This window comes from Cryptotermes secundus, unplaced genomic scaffold (assembly GCF_002891405.2).
Source record: "Cryptotermes secundus unplaced genomic scaffold, Csec_1.0 scaffold468, whole genome shotgun sequence".
Classification (NCBI taxonomy): Eukaryota; Metazoa; Arthropoda; class Insecta; order Blattodea; family Kalotermitidae; genus Cryptotermes; species Cryptotermes secundus.
In genome coordinates this window covers 785988-807630 of record NW_019721526.1, presented here as the reverse complement: position 1 = coordinate 807630, position 21643 = coordinate 785988, and the positions used below count along the sequence as shown (strand labels likewise).

General features: G+C 39.7%; 1 protein-coding gene across 1 annotated transcript; it reads left to right on the top strand.

The window, feature by feature from the left end:
* The first annotated feature begins 1275 nt into the window (after nucleotides 1–1275).
* On the top strand, nucleotides 1276–21305 carry LOC111875548 (methionine aminopeptidase 1). The gene is made up of 9 exons (XM_023871884.2): nucleotides 1276–1608; nucleotides 1859–1910; nucleotides 4150–4218; nucleotides 4718–4893; nucleotides 8626–8848; nucleotides 12543–12674; nucleotides 18463–18606; nucleotides 19126–19191; nucleotides 20306–21305. Exons 1-9 carry the CDS (start codon nucleotides 1489–1491, stop codon nucleotides 20470–20472), a joined length of 1149 nt encoding a protein of 382 aa, XP_023727652.1. The 5' UTR covers nucleotides 1276–1488; the 3' UTR covers nucleotides 20473–21305.
* The last annotated feature ends 338 nt before the right edge of the window (nucleotides 21306–21643 follow it).

Below are 21643 nucleotides of genomic sequence, written 5' to 3'. Positions count from 1 at the left end.
GAAACCTTGCTTTACCGCAGGGGAGACCAAACGTTACAGGTGTACGACGCGACCGCCGCACTAAATTACATACACAAAGGTTTTCACAATGCGCTATTTAATTTAAAGAAGTTGACTACAGCTCTCAAAAATTTCAAATTTGTTTAGTTTTCTTTGATTACAAACCAAATTGGTGTGATGGAACACCGTGTTATAGTGGAGTCTGCCACAAAGATTTTTAATTTGATTAACGGCATACACAAATTTACGTCCGTCCTGTTGAAATACGAGTATTAACTGCAAACTGCCGAGAAATCGGCATAAGACTTTAGCGACGGCATCTCGTATAGAACATAAGTTTTATGTGTATAAAGCTCTGCTGAACTGTAAGAACACTGAACTTTCTACTAAAGTTTCTGCTGTCAAAGCCTTCACTGCCGCGTACATCGCTGATTTCCAAGCATGTAGCGGTTCGGCTACTTTGTAAGCAATTTATCGGCTACACCTCAGTCCGTCTCTATACCGAAAGGGCTATTTCGGCGCCTTGTTCTTCAAATTGCATTAATTTATTTTACAAATCGGATAAAAGTCCGGGACATAAGTTTCATTTCTGGGACTGTCACAGAAAACGGAGATACTGCAGTCATTAGTTTGATATTATTGTCATTCCAGGGCACATATATTTTTTGCATCGTTGGTATTAAAGTTTGTTCTAGACTGTGATAAAAAAAGCAGGTTATGCTGACGTAATTTCATAAAGGAACCCTGGTTTTGCTAAGTAACCAATTTTTCTCATTAAATCGGTACAGGTGAATTGAGAATGGCTAAATAATTTCATACGAATTCATTTTAACTCTCTACGGACGGCTGAAATTCCTCTACAATAACAACAAACTCCGTGGCCTGTAGTCCGCAAACGAACTATACTGACCCAGCGACCGCCGCTTGTCGGCGAAGTTAGTGCCAACTTTAGCGGTTAGAGGGTGTCTCGTGGTCAGCACAACGGATCCTCACGACCGTTAATCTCGGTTTGCTAGACCTGAGCCGCTATTTCAAGGAAATAGCGCCTCAATTATCCTCATGAGGCTGAATGGACCCCGTTCCAGACTCACTACTTCTCAGAAAATGTGGTAGTGCCGGGAATCGAACCCGGGACCTCTAAATCTGTATTCAGGAACTCTGACCACAGAGGCAGTTCCCTTTGCAATAACAAGGTTTCAGACTTATTCTGTGTTCTATGGTGTGTTACGGGTAAAACCTTGCAAGCATGAGCAGTCGTGTACGTCGTGTAAATCTTACCGATTCAGAAACCGTTACAATTACTCCTGTCGTTGTTATCTCTGACTTAGAGATGGCTGCAGAGCATGCATGCAGCCGTCTGTATTTAGGATAGGTAATCGGTGGCAGTATGTGCTTGTGGTTAGTAATGAGAGTAACATGATCGGTATTTATTGGTCTGAAATGTGGTAAATAGTGTGGCACTGTGGCACTGTTTCCGGTGGTTCTAAAATGGCAGCGGTTGTAGCAGAAAGTAGGGTGTGTGAAACTCCTGGTTGTAATTCTGCTGCGAAATTGCAGTGCCCAACATGTATAAAATTGGGAATTCAAGGCTCATATTTTTGTTCCCAGGTAATGTATACTGCTAGTCCTCTTCCAGTACCTGTAAGATTACAAAGAAAACGGTGAATGTTCCACTCACGAAAATAAGTACTTGGTTGTTTGTAATCATATTTTGGCATGAATCATTGAAACTTTTTGTTTATAATCATACGGAGTTACCGAACATGTATGCGTTAAGTGTTAATGTGGTTTATTCTTGAAAATTCGTTTGTCATTCATTTTTTACCACTTTTCGCTGACTAATCCGTATTATTTTCAGGATTGTTTCAAGGGAAACTGGAAGTCACATAAGGTTCTGCATAAAATAGCGAGTAAGTATTCGAGATATTTGAATAATATGTATCGAGCAGTGTAATATTGAAACGTTTGCATAATGTAAGTAAAATAATATATTACGTCATTTTGTTGAGATAATGGCTAGGGCACAAAGTTTGAGAGTTGTACGAGTGGAATGCTAATGGTGTGATAGCTGCAAGTACGAGTACAGGAGGTCAGATGGGACAGAGATGCCACAGCATCGGCAGATGAATGTACATTTTTTCCATGGAAAGGAGAATGAGAATAATGAATTGGGTACATGTTTTCTTTGTACATAAGAGAATCATATCAGCAGTTAAGAAGGTTGCGTTTGTTAGTGATATGTTGTCGTACCTAATACTAAGAGATCACTGGTGTGGTATCATTGTTCTGAATGTTCATGCCACAACAGAGGATAAAATTGATGATATGAATGACAGCTTTTACAAGGAACTAGAATGTGTGTCTGATAAATTTCCAAAATAAAGTAGGTAGGAAAGACATTTTCTAGCCAACAATTGGAAATGAGAGTAATTAGTAATGATAATGGAGTTAGGGTAGTAAACCTTTGCCACATCCAAACATATTGCTGTCACAAGTGACTGAAGGCTTTATTTGGACTGTGTGATTCAGTGAGATTGAAAATTAATGCAGATAGACTGAGAAGATTAGCATGTAGTTAGTGTAAATAGTGTAAACCCACAATAGTGTAATAATTAAGTGTAGTTACGACTATTGAACATCTAATAAAACAAGTTACCAATCTGAACCGCGTCTCTAGTCTCCCAAACATGTTACAATATTTTCAGTGGCTTAATAAGCGGTTCTTATATTTTGGATTTGTCCTGTATTCTGAAGACAAAGACATGAGCATATACTCAGTTTTCTGTATGTTTGCCTGTAGACCAGCATCCTTACTAGGAGCTGTTACAGCTTCTGTGTTTCTCTTTGTGATGTTAATGTTTTCCTGCAATGAATTAGCATCATCAGCATTGACCAGAAGCTGATGTGCACCACTAAGTTTGTCAGGTTTGGTTTTCCCTGGACCTCTTCCAGACAGCTGTGAGTAGGAAATAATTTTTACCTATGCAAACTTTATTGAAACACATTTTAATTGACCTAATCAGTTTCATGTCTATATCAAACTCTAGAATATTGTTCAATACTTTCTTCTAACTGAATCATAGGCCTCTTGAAGTCAGTAAATATCCGAGGTACTGTTCCAATATAATCATGGTTTCTCTAGTATCTGATGAATGAAAGAAATATGGCAAGCATCTTATAAGCTGGGTTGAAGTCCATGCTTATGATCCCCAGTAATCTTATCCAGAGAGAATAATTTTGTTTGATGTTGATTACAGTTGCATGTTGATAATTACTAGTCCTATCAGCATTGATGTGAATATTTACAGTAGTAGACACCTTCCACTGCTGAGGCAATTCTTCCATATTCCAAACAGAATTATTAAGTTCATGACACGCAGAAGTAGAATATTATCGTCACATTCATATCCTTGGAAATTGCACGGTTTCCAGTGCACACTTAGCATATCCTGAGCACATGGAACTGTGATGCTGTAGGCCAGCCAACTGCAGTATATCATGACAGTACCCAAGGGAGGACAGTCGATCAGACAATTACATGTTGGCACCACCATACAGGAAACATCCGAAAGACGCTTGTATTGTTTGACTTATGTGGTAAGATAGTGTGAGACTGTATGGATGTAGCAGTGTGTGATGTATGTGCAAATGAGATAAAGGAGATTACACTAGCAGAGCAAGATGCAAACAATCACCTTTTTCTTTTTATCGATTATATTTTGTTAGAACCATATTCCATTCACATGACCATCTTCAGGGGTTGTGACCAGACCATATCGGGGTAATAGGTAACCAATACAAAGAAATAAACTCGCTGTACTTGATGGCCATTTATATCTTGTTTTGATATAGAGAGTATATCAGGAAAAGAAATGGTCAGAAGAAATGACATAGATTTGTCATATTCAGAGAAGTCTATACCACAGTCTGCTTGAAAGCATTGGGTTGGATTCCTTAAGAAAGAGAGAAATTGCATGTTGAAGAAATAGTTGGAGATAGGTGAGGGCTGTTGTGGCCATTGTGTACAAGATGAAGGTTTGTACAAGCTGACATATTCCTCATAGAGGAATGAAGAAGAATACACTAACCCCAACAGAAGGGATGTTCAGTATGCAGTTTCAGTTTACTGAATTTTATCTTTTGTTGCAGAAGGTGAGGGTGTTAACGGAAAAGATGAGAAGGAAGATTATGATCCATGGCCACATTATAGATTTACAGGTGCGTAAGACTGTGGTGTCCACATGGCTGTGTAGTTTGTAGACATCATTCTTTATAATCAGTACATAAACTGAACACATATGATGAAGAGGCTAATGTAAATACATGTTTTAACACATGGACCACTGCCAGATTTTATTGAAATTTAGTCATGAAAGTCTTGGCAGAAATTGTCATGTGAATAACTTTGTTTCATATATGTCCATTTCAAGCACTATTTTTCTTGAGGGTTAAATCAAACTATGAGGCTCCTGAAACAAAGCTCACAATAAGCTGCAGTTAGGTTTTTACTTGCAATAAATGAACATACAGTTATATAACAAATGCAGAACTCTGAACTTTATACTTAGAATGTTGTATTCAAGCCAGGATACAGCTTCCCATCCTTGTTCTTGTATTGGATATCAATTTCAATACAAGGATTGGAAGTCCATCTTATAGATTTGCTCTCCAATATAAAATAATCATGACATTAAAAAATTACTGTTTCCTTGAGCAGGCAAACTACGACCATTTTCACAAGGCCCTCGGCGCACTGTGCCAGCACACATTCTTCGGCCTGATTATGCAGATCATCCTGAGGGGGTTCCTGTCTCGGAGCAAGCTGTGCGGGGTAGTGCACAGATCAAATGTTTGACAGATGAGGAAGAGGAGGGTATGCGGGTGGCTTGCAAGGTCTGTTGTTTCTAATTTTTTTGTGCATAGATAAAACAAAATACATGAGCATAGCAGAAGGTAAAATCTGCAGCTAATTTGTAATATAGGAAGGTTTGGAAGCAGATTATCTACAAGAAAATTAAGGATGCACTAGTGTGAATATGTACTGCATGTAGGAACAGTAGAATTCTGATAACATGAGAAATGAAGAAGCTGAATAGATTACCCACTGAGAGATGTACAAAATGGAATGGAAGCAGTGGACCCTGACACAGGAGGACTCTTATCAGGGGATTGGTAAGATTGGAGGATGCCTAGTCATAAGAGAGCCCCCAGAAAGATTGGGGAAAACACTGGGAACTACAACAATCCAAATCATGAATGATGAAAATGCACATGAACTAGAACAAGAAATTTACCCTTTCTAGCTTGAAGCACTTAGAATTTTCAAGATTGAAGATAATTCTAGTGCAAGGATTATTTAGTGTCCTCCCCTATAATCTGCTGTAGGATTTTCTTACAGGATGCCAGATACAATAAATCTTAAACAGGATCTTTTCATATGCCTCCACACATGGAAATCAAAGGGCTTGATATCCAGTGATAATGCTAGCCAGTTCTGCGGACCACTACGGCTAGTCCACGGACCAAGAAGGTGGATTGAGGTACTGTGTCACATGTCAACTGATGTGTGGTGGTACTTCATCGTGCAGGGAGTGCATTCGAGCCCACATTTCCAGAGGCACATTTTCTGATAGGCCTGGTGGCTCATGTTCCAGAAATACTGCATAGACTGTACCAATCCCCTGTTTTCCAAGAAGAATGGTCCATTGAACTGGCCATCAGTTACACCACACCATATGTTGGTGGAGCACCAATACTGAAAATTCACTTCACCATACCGTGTGAATTCACATCTACCCATGAATGATAACTTTTTCATGTTGTTTAGCCCATAATGGGTAAACCAAGCTTTATCGTTGAGCAAGATAGATTAATGAAGGTGCAGGTGTGTCACTAACTCATGAGCAGTATTTGAACTTTGTCCTGAAGTCTCAGGTTTCAGGTGCTGAATTACAGGAGGAGACTTAAGAAGTTTAACATCTGCCAGGCTGTGGTGTGTGGAACACCGGGTCAAGTGGCAGTCTGTTAGGTACAGGGTGCGGCAGCATAATTTGCTGATTTGAATTTGGTGCCAGGAAGTGAGGTTTGGCCGTTAGAGGGTGCGGATGGTCTCATTCGAGCGGGTTGTTCAGGAAGTTTGTTCTTCCTTCCACTTTAGTACTGAGAATGGGTTGGACGAAGGAACAGTGCGCGTTTGCCGTAGAGGCTTACTTTGCTAACGGTTGCTCAATTGTCGCCACACAGCGAGCATTCTGCGCGCACTTCAGTATTTCCGCCTGAGCTCGTGTTCCTGGCCAGCAATCAATTGTTACGTGGGCAAACACATTTAGGAGAACTGGCAGTGTGGAAGAGAGAAGATCAGGGGAACGGCCCATCAGATCACCCCAAAACATCAAGGTGGTAAGGCAGTCTTTTTTGCGATCTCCTCGGCGCTCGGCATGCACGCATGCAGCTGCCCTTGGAATGTCTGATCGTTCTGTGAGGCGAATCCTTCATGATGACCTCCACTTTCGTCCTTACAAGTTGGATGTGGTGCAAAAACTCAACGCGATTGTGCTGCTCGGCAACATGCATGTGAAGCGTTCCTTGAAACTTTGCCTGATGATGCACTTGTGTTCATTAGTGACGAAGCTCATTTCCGTCTTTCTGGATGTGTGAACAAGCAAAACATGTGCTACTGGAGTGATAACAATCCCCAAGAACTTCATGAGAGGCCCCTTCATTGTGAACGTGTGACTGTTTGGTGTGTACTGTCGAGAGTAGGGATTATTGGTCCCTACTTTTTTGAAGAGAATGAGGTTGCAGTTAAGTGAATTCTGTTTGCTATGTGAAAATGATCGAAGAATTTTTTTTGCCAAGTCTTGACGAAATTGATGTTGGGGATGTGTGGTTTCAGCAGGATGGAGCCATGGCACACATGGCGCAAACTGCAATGTGTGTTTTGCGGGAACACTTCCCCGGGCGCCTGATTTTTTTGAGGGGCGATCTTCAGTGGCCGGCGCGCTCACCCAATATAGTCCCTTGTGACTATTTCTTATGGGGGTATCTGAAATTCCTCGTGTACACTGATCATCCAAGGACCCTTGCTCAACTGAAGGAGAATATTCGCCAAGCCATAGCCAACATACCCATCACTATGCTGGAAAGAGTCAACTGACACTTCAGAATTCAGGCAAATCAGTGTATCGCCAATGGGGGGCACCGCTTGTTGGATACAAATTTTAAAACAGAGTAAACGTAAATTTCCAATGTTGTAGAATATGGAGAAAAAATAATTACAACGATACCTATAACATCTTTTGTTTTATTGACTCTTCAAATCATCAAATTATGCTGCTGCACCCTGTACTTGTTATGTCAGTTGCTATGCACCATTACAATATCGTTATTTTTGTCATCTTTGTTTCATGAGCAAGTTTCGTTGGTGACAACACAGTGGGAAACATCCAACCTTCTTGCAGTTGTCAGTATACAGTGCAGGGTACATATGTATCAGAGATTCTTTGTCTTGAAATTGTCTGATATTCCTCAACAGCAGCAGTAGTGTTTCTATTACAGAACCCATACAAAGTGTATGCCTACATATTCTTCATTAATAAGTGTAAACATGTTATAGTGTCCTGTTGCACTGATTTATGTCCATGATTTATTCTAACCGTCTTGCAGTGCATACATTTATTGACCTTACTCTTCTCTCTTGCACCACATGTTTCAGCACAAAAGTGCCATCTTCAGGTGCTCTTCGATGTACGTCAAACTACTTCATTGCATGCCCTGTTGTCTTTATACTAAAATAACTAAAATATATATTCGTCATATATATTGATAAATTTTAAATATCAAAAATATTAAAACTGTTCAGGATTTGTCATCCTTATGTCATATCTCAATACGTGAGTCACACCTATCTTCTTCTGTCGGAGTATTCTTCATAGTTTCGTGTGTGTATTGTGCTTTGTGTTGTGTCTTGCTCCTGTGATTGTGTGTGTTATACTGCACCTGAAGATGGCACTTTTGTGCTGAAACATGTAGTGCAAGAAAGAAGAGTAAGGTGAATAAATGTATGCACTGTAAGACGGTTAGAATAAGTGTAAACATGTTTTATTACTGGATTTTTGGACTTTTTCCATCGTCCTGAATTCTAGGTAATAGAGGACACTCTAGGTAATAAAGAACACGAAATTTCATAACTGGATCTGTTTCCATCTTCAGGTGAGAAAGGAAGACACCTACTCAGTTGGGCCCCTTAGAAGGAGCTAATCTCAATCACTAGCTCTCTCTAAGGGACCCAACTGAGTAGATGTCTTCCTTTCTCATCTGAAGACGGAAACAGATCCAGTTTCCGAAATGACATGTCCTCTATTACCTAGAATTCTGGACAATGGAAAAAGTCCCAAAACCCAGTAATTGTGTCATCCACCTTCGTCAGAACCCTTTAGAATCTACCATCATGTCTTATGTTCAGTTTCCTACCAGTGTTACATGTTTACTGCACAACCTTCTAGCTGTCATGATACTGTTGTACAGACCTGCATTCCAACGCATGCTTGTGCAGTGACATCCACACATCCCCGTCCCCGTTCTCATCCTGTTGATCTCACGGTGGCTTTTATGGTTTGATTGTAGTTAGGACGTGAAGTCCTAGATGAAGCTGCTCATCTGATTGAAGTAGGCGTAACTGCAGATGAGATAGATCGCGTAGTGCATGAAGCCTGCGTGGACAGGGAGTGCTATCCCTCACCTCTCAACTACTATGAATTTCCCCGTTCGTGTTGTACCTCTGTAAATGAAGTTATCTGCCATGGAATTCCTGATCTCCGTCCTCTCAAAGATGGAGACATTTGTAATGGTAAGTACACCAGTCATTTATGTTGTCAGAACTCTAGTATCCATAAAGGAATAGAAATATGTAAGACTTTTTTTTATGAAAAAAAGTGCGAGAGTGCCTGCCACAGTGTTTCTACTACCGGTTCCTCCCACGTGGGCCGTTTCCTTTCTTTCGCTTTGGAGGGTGTTGAGCCCTCCCCAGTGTCCAGTGTTTGATGTCTGTATTTGTTGCAGTTCTGCGCAGCACGTCTGCTTGTGCACGTGGACATACCTCGAATTGCCTTCTTAATCTCCTTATTGTCTCTCTCTCTCTGTCTTGAGTCATTCTATTTCTTTTCCCTTCACGACAAATTCTCCTGTCGTTCTCCCACATTCAAGTTCTTCATGTCTCCTTTTTGACACATCCTTATGTGGGCTTGTGCGTGACTCCAACTGATCTCCCTGAGATCTGAGTCTCTTGTGCTGTGTCACATTTGCGTAGCAGGTCATCTTGTCGGCTGTGACCAGTCGCTTCCTCGGGAACCTGCCAGCTCACTGAGCAAGATTCTTCTTCATGATGTCTCTCTTGCGTTGTGCCACTGTTGTGTGACGGGGCATCCTTATGTCGCTCTTCTTCTCCTTTTGCCATGCCACTGTTGCATGGTGGTTCGTCCCTCTGCGGGCGATGGCCAATTCCTTCGGGGGTCCACAATTTTCCTGTGTCAAATCCTTTGGTTTCTGTCAGTGGTGCTCCGCGGCCAGTTTTTGGTCCTTGCGCCTTTTCTTCTTTGGTTCTCGGACCGGCATTACTTCGGCGTCTTCTATGGTTACCTCTCGTTCTGCTGCCTCAGGTTTCCTGTCCAGTGAGGTCGGCTTTCTCTCTTCTTGACGTGCCTCCATCTCTTGGCAGGTCAATGTCTCATTGTGGTTGTCATTCACACTTTTGTCTCTCATTACGGCCATCTCTTCTTGCCATGCTTTCATATTGGCCTCATGTCTGGCGTCCGCTTTTTCTTGGCCAGCTCTGATTTCCTTCAGCAGCAGTTCCGTCATCTGCTGTGACTCCATTTTAGCTCGTGTGACGTTATAAAACTCGAGGTGGCGTTAGTCTGATAAGTTCCAAATTCGTCTCAGAATCCAAACTGAATCTCACTTCTGATTAATCCCACTTCTGACACCAGTTGCCACGTGTTGGGTATGTCACGCGACAAATAACTTCACATGGGTCTTGGATTTAGCAAATCTTTATTGGACACTCACTCTTACACACCTTACAATTATCGCTCGCAGTATCACTTGACTTCTTATAGAATACACCGGTAATGTGTTTCGTCTCATCCGTTGTTACTCAACGACAATTCGTTGCTACGATTTGTCGCTGTGGGAACTCCACAGTTTCCACGTATTCATTATCCTGAAAGTGTCCATTCCGATTGTTGCGGTTGTCGCGGTGATGGACGTAAGGTAACGCATCACAATATGTTTTAGCTGAAGTGATTCTTTGTATGGTTTTGCTTAATAATTCTATAATTTGTATATGTAATTCTGTAAGTAATAAATTCCTGTTAAGGTAGTGTGTGGTTATAAAGGAAATTGGTAGTAAATAGAGATTGTCTGAATTGGCCCTCTAATAATCTTTAAGAATAAGGGTAAAATTTAAGAATTATGTTATCAGTGCTTTTGAATATTCAAGAAATTGTATGGTGGTAAACTCAGTGTTTTGACATATTACGAGTACATACTGTTTCTGTTAAAAATTAAAGTCATATTTAAGTAATAATCTGTTGAATTACCTCATTAACTGTAATAAACTCTGCTACACAAATTCAAGACAGGTTTGAAGTCGATGATGTACAGTGGAGCTATAATTATTAACAGATTCTATTTGGACTGAAGTGTTTGCAAATTTATTATCAAGCTATTTAAATACCACATTTGAAAGGATTGTTAACTACTTTGGCTTGCAGGAAACTGAAACAAACATTATGTACAATAAAACCTTAATTTAAATTCTCTAAGCCCCAAATTCAGGAAACTGTTAAATACAAGAAATGTATCTCTGAGATTACTGACTTGGAATCAGTGAAATTGAACCTAAAATCTAGAACACTGAATTGAGGTTTCAGTGTAATGAACTTATTACTGTATTTTCTCAAATACCCATGCACAGCTTTCAGGAAAAAAAATTCATGCCAGAAATTGGAGTGTGGATTGTTCTCATCAAAGTTAACAGGGCAACTTATTTGTCAGATTCAGCACTCTGGCACATCCCAGAGAGAAGTAGTCCACTCATCTGCTAGCTTTAGTACTTGCATGCATCACACGGTATTATTAAGGATTCAGTTTATCTTGGTTTATTCACAAGTTAATGCCAGTTTTACGTTGTGATTTTGAGTGAAAACAAAAATGAGTACAAAGGGTATGCAATTATTATCCTTCACATAGAGTGAAAATTTAAACATAAAGGATAAAGGACATGTGGGAACATATTTCATCTAAATTGGTAGAAAAGAGATTAAAAAATTGCAGCACCTAAAATAACCTTGGTGGGTCAGAGGACAGTTTCATTCAGGACGGTGATGAAAACCATGTGAGCTGTGCTGATGATGACGATGACTGTGATGAAAGCAATGGAGAATAAAATTCTGTAGGTATATAATCTTTGTTTCTAATTAGCAAGTTTTATATGACGAAGTTGCAGTAGCATAAGATGAACTACCACAACAAATGCTAATACTGTGTCATTTTCATGTCCTGGGAACTGTGAATGTAATGGCACAAAAAGTGTTCTATTATATGAAATAATATTTACCATTTAATGTTTTTTAATGTTTGATGTTCGGTTAATGTGCAATTAATCCTTGTACATATTTTTAAAAGTGTTTTCTATTTTTTTCGTCTTAAAGATTAGGTAAAAGTAAAATGTAAAGGTATCCCTGTGACAGGCCATGGAGACCCATAGGGTTATGAGATGTTGAGGTTCACACATTTTCTAGACAGTCGGCTCGTAAATGGCATCAAGGTTGTCAGCCCAACATGCTGGCCAGTCTTTACCCCAAAGCATATTCCTGGTACTCATTTCTGTTAGAGGCTGAGTCTATCTTAGGGCCATAGTTCCACTGGAAGAATTAGGTCAATTGAAAAATCCAATGACCTCATCGGGACTTGAACCCATGACCTTCCAGCTTGTAGCATAGTGCTTCAACCAACTATGCTACCGTGTGCTCCTAAAGATTGAAGTGCATGGCTTATTTGAGGGCTTGGGTTATTTGAGAAAGTATGGTACTTCACTGAAGTGATTCTGTTCAGTTTACGTTCAGTTTTATTGCAGTTTGATGCAACATTGAATACACCAGTTACCATAGTCAGACAAAGAATCATCTCCCAGCATTTCTTACATCTCCTTTCTTGGTCATGCTGATGCTGAATGCTGTCATAACTTGCATTCATTGTTTACTGACTGATAATGATAATTTATAATGTTCAAATCAGCAGTGAACATAGTTTTCATGGTACTGTTAGGCTAGATAAATATTTCTCTAGCAGAAACAAATACAAGTGAAAGATGCCATAATATTTATACAAAGCAATCAAGTAATGTATAAAATAAATTATGAGGTAACAAGTGAGAATAAAATGTTAGTGACTTTTTTTCTCTACTGGATGGATTGTTAATACATTTTGCTTGTGAAGTAAGGGAGATGAGAGTTATATTATGTAATTTCATATCTTTGCAGTTGATGTAACTGTTTACCATAGGGGTTTCCATGGCGACTTGAATGAGACATTTCTTATAGGAAATGTGAGTGCAGAAGCAAAGAAACTAGTTCGTGTTACATCTGAATGTTTGATGAAAGCCATCAGCATAGGTAAGTATAAAATGTTTTGGATGTGGTGGTGTAAATTAATGTGGCTGGGCACTTGGAATGTGGTACTATTGTCACGTGTTGGGTATGTAATGTGCCAAATAACTTCACACCTTATTGAATATAGTGAATTCATTCCACATTTGCTCTTACATTTACACAATTTACAGTCTCACAACTACTGCTATCGGCAGTATCACAGTTACATCTCCTGCTTCCATTCTCTCTGGCGAATGCTAGACTGCAACTGGCTAGTTACTCCAGTAATTCTGGTTACACTGATGAATACTCCTCGTTATGTAGCTTCCGCACTGACAACGCAGAAAACAGTTACATGATAGCTTTCACTGTTGCGTGACGTCGTGTTTACCGATTTCCTAGCAACAGTCGCTGCACAGGCTCCGCTGTTGCATGACGCTGTGTTTACAGAGGTGTTGCTGGGCAACGCTGCGTAGCAACCAGAGTGCTTCGGCTCAACTCGGCATGGACAAACACCACTTTCCTTACTGTTGCGTAACTTGGCAACCGACCGTTTATCAAGGGTCTGTCTTCGTGGTAACTTGTTCCACCTCCCATTGCCCAGCAACAGTTAGACATGTCACATTATGTTAGTGAGACAATTTTCATGCAGTTTTGTGAGTTTCATAGCTTCTGAAATGAAATGTGCATGAGTGTAATGTCTTATGAAATGACAAAATGTATAGCTCTTCACTATTTTGGTGATGAGGTATATTACTATATATTCTCAAGAAAGGGAGAAGAATTGCATGCAGAATTTTTGTGGAGAAATTTCTCAGAAAGTGACCGCTTGGAAGTGAGCCGTGTCCCTTGACCCTGTGGGTCAAGAACCCAGTTCTCCTACCCACTTAGACCCGTGAACTTCTGTTCAATATGGGTAAGGGACAGGCTCATAAGAACGACTTGCTTGTACATGATGTACTATGCCTCCCCAAGGTCGAGTAGGGGATCTCGGGAGAGGAAAACCGCTGTCAGCACTATGGGCCAAGCTGGACGGATCTGCTAGTCCGAACTGGTAGGGAATACACAACCCAAGTATACACAAATACAACTGGCGTTTCCAAACATATAAATAAATGTATATATTGATAACATAAGTATACAGGTGTACTCTGCCTGATGGGCAGGGACTGGTCAAAACATAATCGACAGTTGATGCAGAACTACACTGTGCCTAACCGCACAGACTCAAGTATGGGCACGCCTCATGGCATCTTTCGACTTCTCTAGAAAAAAACCTGTACTTCGGCAAGCCTTAAGGACACACAAGCCTGTACTTCGGCAAGCCTTAAGGGCACAAGAAAATATACACAGGTTACTTGCACGCCTGAGGGGCGATCGGCTGTTTAAGCCAACTCAACTCCAAGCAAATTAATTAACTTATGCCACATGGCGTCGTGATGAAAAGGAAACTATCTACAACAGTAAGTCACTTACTGGCGTTTCCAAAATTACAAACACAAGATTAACCTCACGACTTGATGCAACCTTGATCACGTCGTGAGGGCACTCTTCCCCCTTCAGACACTGCACAGGCCGAAACAGAATTTCACAAGATCAATTCAACATAAACGAAACTGAATTTGGAAGCAGCGATGTTACCTTGCTGAAGTCGACGGGGAGAGAGAACGACGCATTCGTTCTGAGTAAGCAGGAAACCTCGCATTGTGTCCAGGAGGGGGGGAGACAAGGTCAGCTGACCTGACGTCAGCTAAGACTTTAAGTGGAAAGAAGGAGGAACGGCTCGCATCCTGGCGTTTCGGGGGGGGGGGGGGACTCCAAGGAACTTCACGGAGAAGAACCATTGCATGGTTCAGAAGATTGAGGCAGAGGCTAGAGAAAAATAGTATGAAGATATGAAATGCAGTAACATTGCCATGTTTATTTTAATATGTTCCACAGAAAATAAGAGCTGGGATAGCACAGTCAGTGTAGTGACTGGCTGTGGGCTGGGTGGCTGAGGGGTTCGAGTTCAAGCCCCAATAGGGACAAGATTTTTCTCCTCTCCACATTGTCCAGACCAGCTCCAGGGCTCACCCAGCCTCATTTCCAGTGGGTGCTGGGGCTCTTTCTCAAAGAATAAAGTGGTCAGGGTGTGAAGCTGACCACTCATCTCCAGCCGGTGCTGAGGTCAAGAATACATGGATCTATACATTCACTCCCTCATGTGTCTTCATGGCAATAACCTTACCTTACCACTACAGAAAATAAAGAAATTCTGTTTGTTGTAGACACAGTCTGACATATGTCTGCAGAGTGGCCAGAAGTTTTGCATCACTATACTTCACTGTCCTCTTGTTAGTTGTAATGCAGTAGATGAGCTTTGATTGTTATCTTAGGTTTTTAATTTATTTTTCTTGTTATTTATTAGTCAGAGTAGTACATTTTTGTTCTTGCTATTGTATTCTTTTTTAAATTACAACAGTAATGCATGAACTGAAAATCCTGTTCTAGTAATTTTTTCTGTTAAGTAGGCTGGCTTGCATTGTTGTGCTAGTTTTGATGTATAGTATGTATGTATTTTAAATTTGAAAAAATGGCTTAGGTAGTCACAATAAAATTTGGTCTTTATGAAACAAAGCCACATGGGTACAGGAAAGTCTAAGAATTTATCTTGGGTGGATTTATGTTGAATGTTTTACTTACAAAAACACACTGGTTGCTGTGTTGCAGTGGTCATTTTTTGACACACTTGTCAGACTTTTTTTTATATATTTATTAAGCAATCAGAATCTACAGTTCTATAAGCTAGTTTGCTGGCATAAGAGCTGTGATGCTTTTTAATGACATGATGAGTCCCTTCCCCAGTGGGAGGTTCCTCTTAGTTTTCTTTTAGGTCAGCTGGCCAGTATCTTCGGAGTCTTCAATTGTGCTGTGGTTCAACGAGTGGCTGTAGTATGTTGTTTGGGTGATGTCAGACATTTGAGAGGGATGCTACTTGCACTTGAGTTACTGTTATAGTAACATATAGCACATGTGAGCTGTTTTGACTACAGAGGTGGAAAACCACTTATACATGTGTTAGGCTTTAATTAAGTCACATATTGTGCATGAATCATTTGCAGCTGTGCATCAGCCAATTTATAGCAAGTATTTTTGACTGAACCATTTGTGACTGCTAACAGGGATGGAAGCCCATTGCTTCAAGTAGGGCATTCTGAGAACTGAACTATAAATTGTAATATCACCTAAATTTTAGTAGTCAGGGCTAGAAAAATGGAATGAAAATTCAGGGAATATGTAAAATTGTGGAAACAAAAAATCATTTGTGACTGCTAACAGGGATGGAAGCCCATTGCCTCAAATAGGTCATTCTGAGAACTGAACTATAAATTGTAATATCAACTAAATTTTAATAGTCAGGGCTAGAAAAATGAAATGAAAATTCAGGGAACATATAAAATTGTGGAAAGAAGAAATCAGTTAAAGTTTAACATTGTCATTATGAACATTTGTGTGGGATCATACAAATAGTGTGTAAATTTACCAAAGAAAAAACATAAAATACAGAATTGTAAAATTGACGTTTCACTATGTGTGTGTGAAATATTCATAATAATAAGAGGGTGCCACTACAGTACAGTAGTACAATCAATGATTACGGATGAAACCACAATAATATTTAACTATAGCCACATGAGATGATGCCGGCTCTAGCTACCATGACTTAGTAACCAGTTTATATACTCCATTGTATTCAAGTTTAACCCTTGTCATCTGTGTGTCATGCAGCTGTGCTGGCATATGTTGGTTGAGTAGGCCCCGGCACATCTAGTGTCTCAATGTTTACACTGTAAATCCCATTACTGCCAAGTTTAAATCAAGCCACCATAGTAGCCTATGTTTATATCTGGACAATAAAGGTTAATGGGATTTTTGCCAAGAAATATGCATCAGTTTAAATTTTACATGGAACGTTTTCATCTCTGTGTTTGTCAAGGAATCACTGTGGTGGAACCCAGAAACTCATAGGTATGAATATTGATAATGTGTTGTTACATTACATTTAACCTTTAACGTCTGAAGTGCCCCGTTTGTGCCAGTGATGAGTATAGTCGTGGTCAAAGTACCCCGTTTTGGCCAGTCAGGCATTTAAACTAGGCTAGTGGAAGAGCGCGCGCACATTGCTTGTAGAAGCGCATGCACAGTCCTAAATATATATTTTTATGTGTAGTAATTACCAGACAGACCCTAATAGAGGAATTAAAATGATACCCAAGTGAACAACAGAAAAGAAGAATATACGTATGGGTTATGCCCAAACTCATCCACGAGCTAGTATTTTTATTGCAGATTCTGCAGATTAATGTGTCAAAAATATAAAGTAAAATTCGATGTACATATCTTTTTTGTTGTTATCTGTTTGATGTATATATTGGCAGAAATGAAACTACAGAATTTGATGTCACTATGAACGCACAGAAAACAGATCGCACTCTGTATCTCAGCCATGATACAACTGTCTGTTCACGACCATAGAAAGGTCAATAATCTCTTGCAGTTATAACGGAAGGTTTTAGCACCGAAGAAGGGACCCCCCCTAGCTCTTTTTCTTGAATAGCCAGTCTTTCATTCTTCTGTCCTTTAGTCAAAAGTTTTGAAAATCTGAAGGGTGTAACAAGATGTAAGGTTTCCCAGCAGAGAACCAAATGATTTTATTGCTTCCATCTGTTTTATGACACCAGGGTCTGCTAAAATTTGTCAAGTGTTACCAACTGAAATGAATTTGTAATGCAGAACAACTCTGTGAAGAACTGGGAAAATATTTTTGCAGTACATATCAAAATTAAAAGAAAAACATTAAAAAAAAAAAGAGTATAATTCTTTATACAAAAATTTTCAAATCTTCTGTTATAATATGCGACACTATGTTCTTTGCTAATACAAACAAAGTTAATTCCATTCATTTATCATAAAAATTATGTTAGATACAGCATTTTTAAACACAATGCTTAAAATTGTTTAAGCACCCTAACAGGAACAGACATTTAAACTCAATAGTAAGTATGGGCATATAATAATAAACACCGGCCAGCTCAAGCTTACTACCATTTCAAAAGTCTGGCGTTTAAAGGTTAACTTGAATTGCATTTTTGGGATTGGCTGAAATTTTATGACAAGATATTTTCATTGCAGTGTTCATCAAGGAATGAGTGGCATGGTTTTTAGACTTGAATTTTCAGACGCTTTATGTGCGTGTGAATTGCGTAATAAGGAGTTTCATAACTTGTACTCTTCTCCAAGTATAATTAGAGTGATCAAGTCAAGGAGGATGAGATGTGTAGGGCATGTAGCATAAATGGGGGAGAAGAGGAATGCATATAGGATATTTGTGGGAAAGCCAGAAGGAAAGAGACCACAGGAAGATCAAGACATAGGTGGGTGGACAATATTAAAATGGATCTTAGAGAGATAGGATGGGATGTTATGGATTGGAATAATCTGGCTGAGGCTAGGGACCAGTGGAGTGCTCTTGTGAACATGGTAATGAACCTTTGGGTTCCATAAAATGCTGGGAAATTCTTCACTAGCTGGACAATTTGTGACTTCTCAAAGGGCTCAGCTCCATGAGTGAGTGGGTGACTGTGTGAGTGTGCACGTATGCCTGCCTGTGTATGTACATATGTCCGTGCAGTATTGCACTGATACCCAAATTTGGACTGTTTAGTGAATAATGGCTTGTGTATAATGGACTAATTATTATTTCTTCCATAACAGTGAAAGCATTTCTTTGCACTGCTGACAATTTTCAAATCTCAGTTGTTATTTACAGTGCATCCAGGAGAAAAATACAGAGAGATTGGAAATGTGATCCAGAAGCATGCACAGAGCCATGGATTTTCTGTGGTACGCAGTTATTGTGGACACGGGATCCACCGTCTTTTTCACACAGCACCCAGCATACCTCACTATGCCAGTAGGTTCACTTAAAGGAAGAATCTTCTGAGTTAGATTTATGCCAATGTGTATGGGTGTTATTAAAGTGACACATGTTCAGCGGTTTTCTGGGCAGAGAAGTATGGGCTGTTAAAAGTAGTTGACATGGACCATGAGGCAGACCGTCCATTGATAAGCCAGATGGTGGTCCCCTTCATGAAGATGATCTTAAATATCCATTTTGAAATTGTGTGCACACACCATTTTTCTTTGGAGGAGGTGAGGAAGGTTTGCCTGCAAATGGGTTTGTGGTGATACCATTTGTATCATTATTTCTTATTCAGAGCTGTATAACTTATGCATTTGACACAGTGCCATTCATTGAATTGGACACAAAATGCATTCACTACAGTAACTCACATATTTGCTCCCCGAACAGTCATGCCATTAATCTTATGCACATTGGATATGCCAGTTTTCTTTAAATTTTGCAGTAATGATCTGTGTAAAGATTTCATCTTGAAAGGGTACTTTATGTTTTTACTTTTCCCTTTTCCAGAAAACAAAGCTGTGGGTGTAATGAAGCCAGGCCATTGCTTCACAATAGAACCTATGATCTCACAAGGTGAGTGTACATACTGCTGAATTCCAGAGTCTGAAATTGTTTCCATATGTCTGGTGGTCCAAAGAAATGAGAACAAGCAGTGGTAGAAATGAATGTTGCTACAGATTCAAATGAAACCTACATTTTGTGTAAAATTCACTCAAATTTTTAACCAAAATTGTTGCTGAATAGGACTGAGTGTCAGTTATCGAGAAAGTGCCAAGATGGGGCACTAAGTTTTAAAGCATAGGTTTTGAGGTTTTTGTGGCAGTGTTGATCATCTGGGGTATAACAGAATGTAGTCTGTTGAAAGTAAACCAGTGTTGTGGAAGAACTTGTCACCTCCATGTCAGCAGAGCAGGCAGTGTAAATTTATTTAACAGTTATTTCTAAGATTTTTCAGCTCCATGTTGGTGTATTATTACAAAATAATGGGGATCTAAAACCTGCTGTAGGGGTTGTATCACCATGCTGCATACATTTTCACAGCTTTCTCCAGCCCCTTCTCCAATAAGGAAATGACATTACTGCTAGGGTAAACTGAGTTTCCAGATTGTGCTGAAATTGGATTATTTTAGTGAGCACTGTGGAAGTGTGTCCATGTATCTTCAACAACAGTGCAAACCAAGGAGGTTGCTGTATCAGTAACATTAGACTTATATTTGGGAGGTGTCCAGTTTGATTCTTGGCTAGGACACTGATGTTTTTCATGTTCTTCATCAGTCCCTCCAAACAGATGCTGAGATAGTACTTCCATAGACCATGCCCACTTCTTTCCTTCCCAATTCATTATACACCAGTTACCCTGCAAGTTGGCACTCAGTCATAGATGCTGGCAGCAAAAAAAAAAAAAAAAAGAATTCCCCTCCCCCCAAACATTGATGACAGCAAGAGGGAAATTTAGGAGGGAGTGATTTAGCAGAGGGGGAGAGATTCTTTGCAAAATCAAGGGTGGAAATGGACTCTCCACTCATAATTTGAATATTTTTTTTGGATTTTACATCTGTTGGTTGCACTGTAAAAAGTATTTTTATGTCTGTCTTCTGCTTACCGTAACATATTTTCTGTTGCCTGATAAAAGTATGGTATATCATAATTCTCGAATATTGTCTTGTATTCGTTTCTGTCAATACAGGCAGTTGGCGAGATGAAATGTGGCCAGACAAATGGACTGCTGTTACAGTGGATGGTATGATGTCAGCTCAGTTTGAACATACACTACTAGTGACAGAGAATGGCTGTGATATTTTGACTTCTCGCCTGGAGAAGAATGGACAGTTTCACTTCCTGGACAAGTTGTAATGAATAGCAGCTCAACTAGTGTGATATGTTTTCTGATGCAGGCCTGGGAAACATTGTTATTGCTGATGCCTTTTCACTGGAGTCACCAAATTTTCTCTGATGTTGCTGTGAACATATACAAATAGTATAGGGGTTGTGATCAGGGTTCTTATCCTATGTTGAGGTGCCAATGTACGTTAATGTGCCACTCTTTAATTGTTCCGGTGTTGTAAATGAACAACAGCTGGCTGAACTTATTGGTTATTGATGCTGGTTTGTTCACCCTGACCATTTATAAAAAGATATGAAAAATAAGAAGGGCAGCAACAGAAAGAGTGATCCATTTTTTATAATTGTGTATGACAGATGGCGTGTACATGCACTATCGCTTGTTGTACATACGGCATTAGAATGAATGCAAGGCAGTGCCTAATACATATATGGACTAACACAGTGTATGTGCTTGAACTGACATAAGGATTAAGAATCTGGCTAATGGAGTATTGTTGACACCCTGAAATTATTATTTTCCAAAATAATTTTTTTACATTTCAGTGTTTGGTACATGTGCAATGTAGAAAAGCTGCAGTAATTCATTGTTTAACACTGGAGTTAGATTGTTGAAATTTATTGTGGATATCAAAAGAGTGTTGTGCAACGGTCTGGTTTTATTGGGAATAAGGCACAGGAAGAACCGGCCTCTAAATATATGTATGCAGAAGTTGAAGGTTCAGAATGAACAAGTAAATTATATACAAGGAATGACTTTTGTTTATACCCATTATACATATAGAGAAACATCAGAAATTGCTGTAACATGGTAATAATAAAGAAAGTACGTACTGCTGCCGTAATGTAACTTTAGTAGTGTATGGCTTGCTCATGGGCATCTACAGACTTGTATCTGCTAGCCTGAGCAGTCAACTGGCTCAGGGTTGATGTCAGGTAGTTACATGTAACAGATGGCTGCTGTATCTTTCATTGCCAAGCCCTCCTGTACTTCTTTATCAGGCAGCAATAAACACTGAAGCCCTCTCTTTTATTTTAAGACTCCTTTGTGGGAGAGAATCTGTTTTAACTGACAATTTAGCAACATTTCTGGCCATTGGCAGAGGTTCATATAGCAACTTCAGAGCAAGAATCAGCTTGTTTGTATGTTTGCTCTCATCATCATCATCATCATCATCATCAT